Below are 11678 nucleotides of genomic sequence, written 5' to 3' on the forward strand. Positions count from 1 at the left end.
AACAAGGTCTTACTACACAGCTTGGACTTGTAGTGATCTTCCTGTCTCAGCCTCCCCAGTGCTGGGATTACAGGTATGCACCACCATGCCCAATTTTAGGCCAGCATGGTGCGCTCAGGATTTCTGGGCCGGCAAGGTATGTGGTACCGGGGATCAAACCCAAGTCCTTGGTCTTTCCAGGCAGGCACTTACACTGTTGAGCTATCTCCCCAGCTCAATAAAATAAAACTTTAAAAACTGTTTCCATACATTACCTTAATAAGCAGCCAGAGACGCAGATGTTTTAATTACAAAAAGAAAACAAACAATAAAGGGGGAACCCAGGCTATCTAGTTATTGAAATCACAAGCTATGAACTTTAAAATGAATGCAATCAGTACATTTCAAAAGATTAAATAACACAAAACTCAATGGGTGAAATGTATAGCAGATGAAAAGAATTTAAAAGGGAATGGAAGGAGAGTCAGTACTCGAGGCTGTGTCACTGAATGCACCAGACCCTCCAGGCCCCTGGTTCGTTCGCCCAGGGGCCAGACTCTGGGCTGGGGAGGTAGCTCAGTAGAGTAAGCGCTTGCCTGGCAAGTGCAAGGTCCTGAGTTCAATCCTTGGTACCGAAAAAAAAAAATCCAGGGACCGGACTCTGATGGCCTCAGCCTTGGCGTTCCTCTCCTGCTACCTCCCTGGGCCTGGCCGGGCTCCCTCATTCTGGTCTGACCTCCCCACAGGGTCACATAGTGACCCCAAGGACCATGAACTGTGGATAAATGTGAAGGGACGCAGTGGCACTTTCCTGCTGCTTGCGTTCTCAGCAGCCTCCGTGCCTAGAGCTCAGGCACAACCCTGAGAAGTGTGCTTGTCCCAAGAGTGTCACTCAGTGCACTCCTGTCCCGTGGCAGCATGAAAACCAGGCAGTTTGGGAGGATGACAGCAGCCAAGCCTACTCTTCAGAGTCTTGCTAAGGTGCAATGTGAAATTGTGAAGCTCCTGCCTCAGCCTTCCATGTGGTTGGGATTACAAGTGTGTGCCGTCACACTCAGATTCATCTACTTAAATTAGCGGCCAATTTCCAGCAGCTTCTTTGGGATGTGAAGAGAACTCCCTTCAGAACTGATGTCCTTGGAGCGGGTGGCGCCTGCCAGGGAACAACCAAGCCGCCAGCATGCATCCAAGCCCGGTGGAGAAGAGCAGTGCTGTGTTCTGCTAGAGCCAGGCAGAGGAGCTGGTGCTATTTTGGCCTTCACAAGGTCGTCCAGAGAGGCAGAAAGAGAAAGTAGTCACCATGGTTAGGACGGGACTGACTGAGATATGCCGTGGGCAGGGCAGGCAGCATGTGGAAGCCACACCTGCCAAGGGGCATGGGGCGCTGCCTTCCTGCCTGCAGGGATGGAGTGTGCTCTGGGAAGATACTTATCCTGCTTGTCAGTGCCAGCTTCTCCTCTCCAGCAGGCTGCAGATGTCACCCTTGGGGACCAGCTGGGGTTGGAGGGGTGTTGGATCTGGTGAGAGCTACACAGGCCTGTGGAATATTGTGGGCCTTCCTCCTATGGAGCCCCTTGCTTTTGGGCTGGAGAATGAGCACAGCATGGAGTGAATTATAGCACTATTGTGAGGTAGGTGCTGCTTCCCATGGGGCAACCCATGGTAGGCAGAAAAGAAAAAACCCTGTGACCCTCAGGATGGGGAAGCTCACAAAGGACAGACAGGCTGGCCAGCCTGCCCTCTGAGGTCTCCCCTAACTCCCACTTAGCCTGGACCCCCGTAGATGCCCTGGGGTGATGGTGGCCTGGCTGCTTGGACTGTCAGCTCCAAAAGCACTCAAGTCCAACTCTTTCAGTGACAAGGGCCATGGCCTACCAACTGCCCTCTGCTGGCAGCCACCTTCCTTCCCAGCATGTCTCTGCCAGCCCCCTCCCACCTGCTTGCAGTGGGGCCCCACCCCTCCAGAAGCCACACCAGCCTCACTCTGTTCTCTGTTTCTTCATTCAGCCGTCTGTTCTGGCCTTGTCCTTCCAGATCGCCCTTGGTCCCCATCCCAACCTTAGGCTGGTGCAGCTGCCCCTGCCAGACCTGAGGTCCTACTCTGGCCTGGCCACACTGGGCTATTTTCCCAGGAGTGAGAACTCCAAATCCAGGCAGGAAACAGGAGAGAGCCCAGGACTTCATCTAGGTTAAGACATTCCCTGGAGTCTGCACTATTATAATGGTTTATTATGTCTGTAGCCATGTGAGTTATCAAATTCAAGGGAAAGAAGAACTGACATAGTAGGAGCTCATTCTTCGCCTTCTTTTGGGCTCAGGGTTCAGTCCACTAGCTCTGCTTGGACTATAATGGGTTCACTGGGTGGGCTGCTCTGCAGGCGGCTGGGCTGGGCTCTCCTCTGATTCCTGGACTTGGTGCAGGCTAGGGAAGGCCACAGCCTCCGGCTGCCTGGTCACTGGCATCTTACCCTCTGGTTTTGCCTCGGGCTGTGCCTCAGGTCCTGCCTCAGGCTGTGCCTCCTGCCGAGGCTCAGGCTTGGTGGGAGGCTTCTTGCTAGGGGTAGTAGGTTCAGGAGTCCGAGAGGGCTCAGTGCTCCGGGAGCTCTCTCCCAAGGCTGGGGCCACGGAGACTGAACTCTGTATCTTGGGCTGCACCCACTTGTGGCTAAGGATGTCATCTATGCGCAGCCGCCGGTGGACATCAGGATGCAGCAAGTGATAGATGAGGTCCTTACAGTCGCTGCTCAGGTGCTTGGAGCGGGGGAAGTTGACACGGTGCTCCTTCTGGAGGCGCAGCATTTTCTTGATGTTGGAGTCATCGTAAGGCATGGAGCCACAGACCATGATATAGAGGATCACGCCCAGGCTCCAGATGTCATACACCTTGGGCTGGTAGGGGATGCCCTGTAGCACCTCAGGGGCTGCATAGGCGGCTGACCCACAGAAGGTCTTACTAAGTGTCAGCTGACCACTGTCATCCCGGACACAGTGTTTAGAGAAGCCGAAGTCTGACACTTTGATGTTATAGTCCTTGTCAAGAAGAAGGTTTTCGCACTTAAGGTCTCTGTGGACGATGTCCAGGTCATGGCAGTACTTGATGGCTGAGGAGAGCTGGTGGAACTTCTTGCGGGCATCATCCTCTTGCAAAGCCCCCTGGGTTTTGATGAACTCCAGGAGGTCACCTTGAACTCCAAGCTCCATGACGATGTAGACCTTGCCCTGTGATGTCTCAAAGATCTCATAGGTCTTGATGATGGATCGATGGTTTAGTATGGCCATAACCTCAATTTCCCGAGGAAGGAATTTCTCCAGGAAGTCCGTTGGGGCTTTCTTCCTATCAATGATCTTAACTGCCACATTGATCTTTAGGCGCTCAGAGTAAGCAGATTTAACTTTTGCATAGGAACCCTCTCCCAAATTGATGCCCATTATGTACCCACGACGCTTAAGGACAATAGTATCATCCATGGTTCCAGAAGCACTGTGTGTCCCTGAGGCTGTGCCCTCTGTCATTGCAAGACCTGGATCAACAGTGATCTCAATTACACTGCTCACACATAACCTTCTGGGCTGGCTAGGCCTGCTGTTCCTGCTACTGAGACACCAAGACTCTAGGACGGAACCTTCTGTACTGCCTCCCAAGTGACTTCAGTGCATGAAGTCACAAAGGAAGGGCACACATGAGGTGATGGCCAAAGCCACTTGGACCTAGAACCATGGGAGGCCCACCGGGAGGCTGAAGAAGACTGAAGGCCAGTAGAATATCTGTGTGCTTGGCTGGGACCTAAAGGAGTGGGGACTGTGGTACACAAAGGCCTGACCCTGAGCCCAAACCTAGAGCTAGGATCATATGTGGAAGGGTAAGGGTGAAAGTTGTAAGCAAGGCCATTCCAGGAAACACAAGACAGGTGGTCTACATATTGGTGAATATGTATATGGGGGGCAAGAAACAGAAGATAAATTCAATTGAGGACACTCTCAGAAAGGCTTAATTCAGGCATTTTACAAAGCTGGGAGAAAAGCCAAGCTACAGTGACCCCATGAGCTGGTGACAAGGATGATGTACCTGACCTATTTCTTCTCCTCCTACTCTGGACAATGTCCTCCCAGGCAGCCTGAAGGGACACAGAGTAGAGTCAGGAGGGTCAGAGATGCCTGGTGCAGCCATTGCTTAGGCCTGGGAAGCAAGGACTTGACTCTCTTGCTGTGTGGTTGTCACCTCTCTGTACTTCCTTTTCTTTTGCTTTTACTTTTTCCTTTTTTTCCCTCCTTTTCCATCGATCTTTGCTGGTCTATTTCTCTTAGCGTGACTCTATAGTGGACAGCGGGGTGAGAGTCTGTTCTTGAATGTGAGTGTTCTCTTAGGAACCTGCCTAGGCTATGGCTCTGGCTGGGATTTTAGGACAGACTTGGGACTGGGAGAAGAAGGCTGGGCCCCGGCCCTATGCTGAGACTGCCCGCTGCTTCTTGGAATGCTCTGTGAGGGCAACACAGGCAGTCAGGGCAGCGGCGGCCAGGGATCTTTTTAGTGTGTCTGTAGTGAGGCTCCTCTCCTCTGGGCCACATCTGGGGAAGTAAGAGTCCCTGAAGATCTGGATTGAATTTGGATTTAAATTGACCTAACCTAGAGAAATTGGGCTGCTCAGACTTGGTACTGCCCTCCTTGTGACCCCATGTGTTGAAGACTGGAATCCTGAGACCCTTGGGAGGACACTCAGGAGTGAATGAGTGAAAATGGAGTTGAATCCAACTGGACTGGGTCTCTATCACCCCTGACCCTTGCCCTTTTCTCTGTTCCTCCTCTTTACCTTCTTTCCCATCCCTGATCACCCAGTGCCAGCCTATCTACCAGGCCAATGGTCCTTCCTCAAGACAGTTGCTTCTTTTTCCCATCTGCTGTCTGTCCTCTCTGTCTCCTGTCCATGATGAATGGTGGGAGGTCAGCATTTGAAGCTTTGTTCTCAGAGATCTTAGCTTCAGCTCTTCTCAGTGTTCTCTTCTGTGCAAAAGTGGCCTCTTCTCCCCCAGTGTGTGGATGGATCCTTTCTCCCAAGGTGGCCGCTGCTCTCCTTGCTAGGTCTTGGCTTCCTTGTGATTCTCCTGTGACAGTCCCATTAGGCCATTTCCTCCACTGCTGAAACATTTTCAGTCTTGTGTGGCAGTAAAGTTGAGGCAGCCTAGTTAGATAGGAATGGGGATGTGGAGTTTCTAAGACTCCAGTCATTGAATGATCCTTTGAAAATTATTAAATATTTTTTTCCTCCCTTGAAAAGCATATTTATTCAATGAAGCAAAAGACCTTCAGCCCTGTTCACACGGGCATTGTGATCAGGCTTCTGGTAAATTTTCCACCCTGCCTATTTCCTAAGAAATGACATCAAGTTACTTTTACATTAATTTTTAAGAGGTGAAGGGCCAGAAAGATAGCTCAGTGGAATAAATGCTTGCTTAGGTAAGCACAGGGACCAAGGCTCAATCCCTCCATGCCACGCCAGCCCCACCCCTGGGGTGCACTGAGCCATAACCAAGCCCGGGCAGGGTGGCACAGGCCTGTAATTCCAAGGCTGAAAACAGGAGGATCACTACAAGAATGAGCTGCATAGTGAGACCCTGTACCAAATACATACATAAATTGCCAAAACTGAAATCAGGCAATAATAGGAAATGAAATGTTTCAATTAGAATCAAACAGGGGCCTGAGTTCCATCCCTGGTCCAGAAAAAAAAAAGGGGGGGGCCCTGAGTTCAATTGGAATCAAAGAAAAGAAACTTTTGAAAGTTTTACCAAATTAATTATGTGATTAGAACATCTGGATACCTGGGGAAATTCACTCGGTTTCTACAGAGCAGTAAACAGCTAGGAAGTTAAATGTTTAAAAAAAATACCAAATAAAAAATTCATTGAATATTTAGTAGTAAGGAAAGATGTTCAAAATAGATGAATAGAAAATGAGAAAGCTAAAAAGATTTAATCAAAAGATTTAATCATGTTCATGGATTGAAAGATTAGATATTATGCATATCATTTCTCCCCAACAGATTGAGTGTAATTCCACATTCTTACTTGCAGTTTTCTGTGTGTATGTGAAATTAGACAAATTGATGCCGAACTTTTTATGGAAATTTAAAGGTTTCAAATAGGCCATGTAATCTGAGGAAGAATGACAAAGCTGAAGGATTCTTACTACTGGATGACAGCATACTTTATACATTAAAGGAGTATGGGAATATCAAATGTTCAAAGAGTGTTGGTGGAGTTAAAAACTGGCAATAACCATTCAAGTCAAGCATCTCCAGTACCCAGTACATCTACTCTTACTTATTCCAAATGTAATACATGAAGATGTTCATAACACCGTTATTTATAAACCCCTCCAACTAGAAACAATATAGATACTCATTATCAGCAGAATGCACGAAAATGTTGCATTCCTAAAATAGAGTGTCATATAGTAGGAGAAGGCAAACTCTACAAAAAATCCAATAGTATATATTTCCGGCTCTTCAAGTGATGCAGTCTATGTATGCAGTCTATGTCCTACCAACTCGGCTGGCTTGGAGGGAAAGTTATGGGGCTGTGCCTCAAGAACACTCTGGCATGTAGCAATGGAAATGGCTGAACTACTACACAGAACACAGATGGATCTCAGGACATAATGTTAAGGAAAAGAAGGCAAACTCGAAGAATGCATTCTGATAGGTGGAGGAGGAAACTGCAGTGGGCTTGAAGAAGGCTTCTTGGATGGTACTGATTTTCCATGTAATGCCCTAGAATCTAACTCATGTTGTATTTTGGGGTAAGTTTAATTTTATTTTGTATGCGTATAGGAGAGTTGAAAAACTTATGTGGATGTTTTCTACTAAGAAATGAAACTGAAGTCATGATTAAAGGCAAGAATTGAGGTTGTAACGAAAGCTTTATGCATGGCCTTCACTGTTCTGTGATTCTAGTCATATGTGAGTTGTATGTAAGGATGTGTGGATGGAAAGGGATGATGGTGGTAGTTGGGTGGGGGGAATCAATGAAGTGGGTTAAAGGCTACTTTTTTCCTTTTTTATTATTTTATTGAGAAACAACTATCAATGAGACAGTTTCAAAACCGATTAGTAGGACAGTTTCAATAATTAATGCATTGCATATTGTTGTCTTCATAGTGGTTATTCATAGTATAAAGGCTACCTTTTTTCTTTTATTGTTCTAGCTTCCTTTCATCTCATTGACATCTCTCCATTTCTCTTTCCCATTTTCCATGACCCCGTCTATCATTCTCTGACCCTTGGAAACCACAGAAAGTTAAGAACTCACACATTCATTCAGCAAATAGTTTCTCAGCATCTCCTTGTGATGACGCTATTCTCTTCACTGCAAATCAAGTGAGATCTCTTCCATGGAGAGTTCGCAAGTTATTGGATTGTAACATGCACTGCATTTGCAAAGGAGGAAATTAAATAAAGGTACCATTACTGTAGGAAAATGTTTGAATCTTAGACATCTTTCTCCCAGCCTCTGTTTATTGTCTCATGGAGGCAGAGTGACAAACAAGCAACACAGAAGACAGGATGGCTGCCTTTCTTTTCTTTTTTGAGTACACTTTTTCAGAGCAGTTTAATATTCACAGAAAATTGACCCAGGGGTTCATGAACTTCCCCTCATGAGCAGCCTCCTGCACCATCAGCATCTCCCACCAGATGGCACCTTTGCACACTGCTGAGCCTATGCAGGCACATCATTATCCTCCATTCTCCATTCACTTAATTACTCATTCATTCAACACATCTGAGCACTTGTTAAATGCCAATCCTTCCAATTCTCCTTTCTTTCTTATAACCTTCCATACCAAAAAGATTGCATTTTAAATCTCTCGCTTCCCTTCCCTAAAATACAAATAATAATAATAATAATAATAATAATAATAATAATAATAATAATAATAATGGGTTGACCAAACAGCTCAGCGGATTAAAGGGCCTGCAAGCAGGCACAGGGGCTGGCGGTTGAATTCCCGGGCCTGCCATGCCAGTGCTACTCCTGGGATGTGCTGAGACGGCAATTGAGACTGGGCATGTTGTAATCCCAGTTCTTGGGAGGCTGTAAACAGGTGGATCATTATACGTCTGATCTACTAGTGGGACCCTGAACACCCTGTAAACCCTTCCCTAAAATACAAATAATAACAATAATAAATCTCTTTATTCTACTTTTTTTAGTAAGAAATATGAATTTCTCTCAGCCCACCCTCAAGATAGAGTGATATTAACATATTGATGTATTTATTATCCTAGACTCTTTTTTTTTTTTTTTTTTTTTTAGGGATGGGTCTACAAGGTGTTCAGGGTCTCACTACTAGGTTGGACTCATCATAATTCTCCTGTTTACAGCCTCCCAAGTTCTGGGACCACAGGTGCACACCACCATGCTCAGTCTCAATTGTCATCTAAGTGGGTCCCAGGGGCAGGACCAGCAAGGCAGGACCAGGGATCGAACCCCCTCTCCTGCACCTGCTTGCAGATGCTTTAATCTGCTGAGCTATTTGGCCAGCCCTAAATTTTTTTAAAAAATGATAAGCTACTACATGTTTAGTTTTAAAACCAGGTCATTTACTCAGACATCATACCTATTTTTCTATACCAAGAAATATGTGTCTGCCTTGTTTTGTTAAAATAGATGCTTTATTTAATTTTACAACTTTAATTTTAAGCAGTTCCCTGTTGATTAATAGAATGATTCCAACTTTCGCAGTTGCCATGACCACTTGTGTGTGTGGTCATGAAAATTTTCATGGACAAATGTTTATACTTTGGGGCAGAATGTTTAGCACATAATAGATGCTTGTAAAGATTTAGTGAACATTTACATTTTTACCTTTAATGGGATGTTATTAGTCAATGTAAAGAAATGGGTAGGAGAGGGAAAAGGATACAGAGGACCATGTGAAAGGTGGCAGGGCTATGCAGTCAGAGCTCCTTGGACTCAGACAAAGCTCTCTGAAATTAAGGGTCCCCTGCTGTTACAGCTGCGAGCAAGTGCTGCAAGACAAAGACTCTGTGGTCCAGGAGTTGGCAAAAATAACCACTAGCTTTTAAAGGAAGTAGCCTATAGAATGATCTCAACTATTGTTCAAGTTCATCTACACCAAAAAATTAAAGTCTTCTGTAACTGGCTAGAAGACCAGACAGGAAGTTCTGTAAGGATGAAAGACATAAAGAGTGATAAGAAAGACCTCACTGAAGAGTATGACGGGCACTTGCTGACAAGGAAGGCTAGGTTCAACAATCCCTTTAGAAGAGGGAAGACTTTTCCTTTTGATAATTTCAGTCTTTTCTTAAGCATGAAGTTTTTACTGATTCTTCTTAATTCTTTATGAAAGCATATAAATCTGAAAAATCTGGTGCCTCTTTATGTCTGACGGCGACCAAACTAAGTTAACTGAAACACCATGCTATTCTTCGTAATGGTGAGGAACTGGTTCTAGTACCTCCACAGATACAAAAATCTGAGGGCAGTCTCCTTACATAATATGACACAGTATTTGAAAACAATCTAAATATATTGTCCCACGTATTTTAGATAATCTCTAGAATGCTTATAATGCTGTGATTAATCTTGATTGTCCACTTGATTGATTTGAGACATCAAGATCAGAAAAACACAGTTTTAGTGTATCTGGCTCACTACTCTCTGCACGATCTTAGAGACTGTCTAATCCCTGATCCCTTCCTCTGTGGCTCTTCCTCCACTCACTGCTTACTAGATACCATGATTTGAGCCACTTTTCCTGCCAGGCACTGCATCCGCGATAGTGTATAGCCATTTTCTTTTCCTCTCTCTCTGGACGACCTCCTGGGGGCCAGGCAACAACAGACCGCCTGCCTAGCTCTAACACAACATCGACCACTGTTCTCCACCAGGCCTGGATCCACTGGTGGCTCGGCTGGCCCCAGGCAGGCACCACTGTCTACAAGGACACCAGACTTTATGGAAGTTTTCTTTAAATTCCAAGGAAGCTGCTGGAAATTGACAGATGAACCCAAATGTCAGTAGGGTGGAGTTGGAGGGATGTGTTGGATAGAAGAGCAGACTTCTCACACACGTGGAGCTGGGAGTCAGCACCATTCAGCTCCCATCATGCAGAGATATAATTTTGTTGTACCACAATCTTCTTCCCCCTGCAAGAATAAATCACTAGGATCTCAGATACTTAGAAAAGTCCCTCAAATTTTAAATGGCCTGCAATTTTAACACATTTCTAATCCAGTATCTTTATTCTTCTCTTGCTTGTTGAAAAAGCATATTTCCCATTTTTTACAAATCCCATTAATATCTTGAATAGCATCAAATTCCATATGTGGATTTAGGAAACAATCAATTGATTTTTTGTTTTGAGTCTTTCATTCCCAAAATCAAGTTTCCACTTTTTTTCTTCACTCAGATTTTCTTGTGTCCTTCAGTAATTTGGGCAAGTTTTCTTCATAGCTGCACTGCATACATTTACGTCTCCCCTCCTCACTTCTGCCCACCCTTCTTTCTTTCCTTCCCTCTTTTCTTTCTCATCTTCATTGCATGATCTTTTCAGAAACCTTTCCCTTTCTCTTTCTGTGTTCTCTCCACCTGTTTCTCCTTCCTTCCTTCCCTCCTTTTCGCAGAGCTTTCTCTTTTTCCTCCTTGTTCCTTGCTTATTATCTTTATTTTTATCTGCTATAAATGAGATCTATACTTCTTGTATATTTTCTCATGGGTTAATTCGTGTTATAAAAGGAAATTCAAGTAATTTGAAATAGGTTTTTAATAAAAACTATACATACAAAGAATAGATACAATAGAGGTACATCTTAAAGAATTATAGCCGGACACATGCCTATAATCCCAGCACTCAGGAGGCTGAGGCCGGAGGATCAGTGCAAGTTTGAGAACAGCTTGGACTACAAAATGAACTCAAGGCCAGCCTGACTTGCATAATGAGACTCTGCCTCAAAAAGACAAAACAAACAAACAAAAAAATAATTACAGTAAGGTGCACATCTCCATTCTTGTACAGGATTCAGAAACAGAAAACTCTGTGCTGAATGAAGCCTATCCTGTTTCCTTCTATGAATGCAATTGTCTTCTTTCTGCCTCCTTCTAGGAACACTAGTATGTTGAGTATTTCCTTGTAGGGAAAGACAGACAGACAGGGAGACAGAGACAAGAGAGACACAGACAGACAGACAGACACAGACAGACACAACACACATACATGCAGGCACGTGCACACACACACACACACACACACACACACACACACACACACAGAATTGATTCCTGAGAAAAAATGTTACGTGAAGTGACTCACCTGCCTGTGTCTTGGGCTGAGGTCATAACACAATTAGGGTGCAGGAAACGATGATCTCAAGGGATGAATTCACAAGTGACCTGTAATCTCCCCTTTTCTGGGGTGTGTAACATGAAGGAATGTACAAGCAGACAGCAAGAGGTATCTTTAACCCAAATACTAGAGACAGCTCCAGCCCACTGCCCATCCTCTTCTTTCGCTTTGTCCCCCAAGTTTCTTTTACTCGTCGATGAGAAGATTTTAAAGACCAGAAGTACAATGCACACCTCGGGGGGGCTGCTCGTGCCCCTCAGCCCCAGAGCACATCTGCGCAGGCGCAGAACCTTTATGGGCGAGGCTTACCCAGCGAGGCTGCTGACTGACCGTTGGT

The 11678-nt window shown here is 45.3% G+C and overlaps 1 protein-coding gene across 1 annotated transcript; it reads right to left on the minus strand.

Annotated features, from left to right (window-relative positions):
• Positions 1-2225: 2225 nt before the first annotated feature.
• Positions 2226-3573, minus strand: Tssk1b (testis specific serine kinase 1B). Its single transcript, XM_004626917.2, has one exon. The coding sequence runs from the start codon at positions 3490-3492 to the stop codon at positions 2335-2337; it is 1158 nt and encodes a 385-aa protein (XP_004626974.2). The 5' UTR covers positions 3493-3573; the 3' UTR covers positions 2226-2334.
• Between the last annotated feature and the right edge of the window lie 8105 nt (positions 3574-11678).

This window comes from Octodon degus, unplaced genomic scaffold (assembly GCF_000260255.1).
Source record: "Octodon degus isolate 3935 unplaced genomic scaffold, OctDeg1.0 scaffold00017, whole genome shotgun sequence".
Classification (NCBI taxonomy): domain Eukaryota; kingdom Metazoa; phylum Chordata; class Mammalia; order Rodentia; family Octodontidae; genus Octodon; species Octodon degus.

Coding starts and splice junctions, on each gene's coding strand:
- Tssk1b (XM_004626917.2), bottom strand. CDS start 3,492: ATGACAGAGGGCACAGCCTCAGGGACACACAGTGCTTCTGGAACCATG.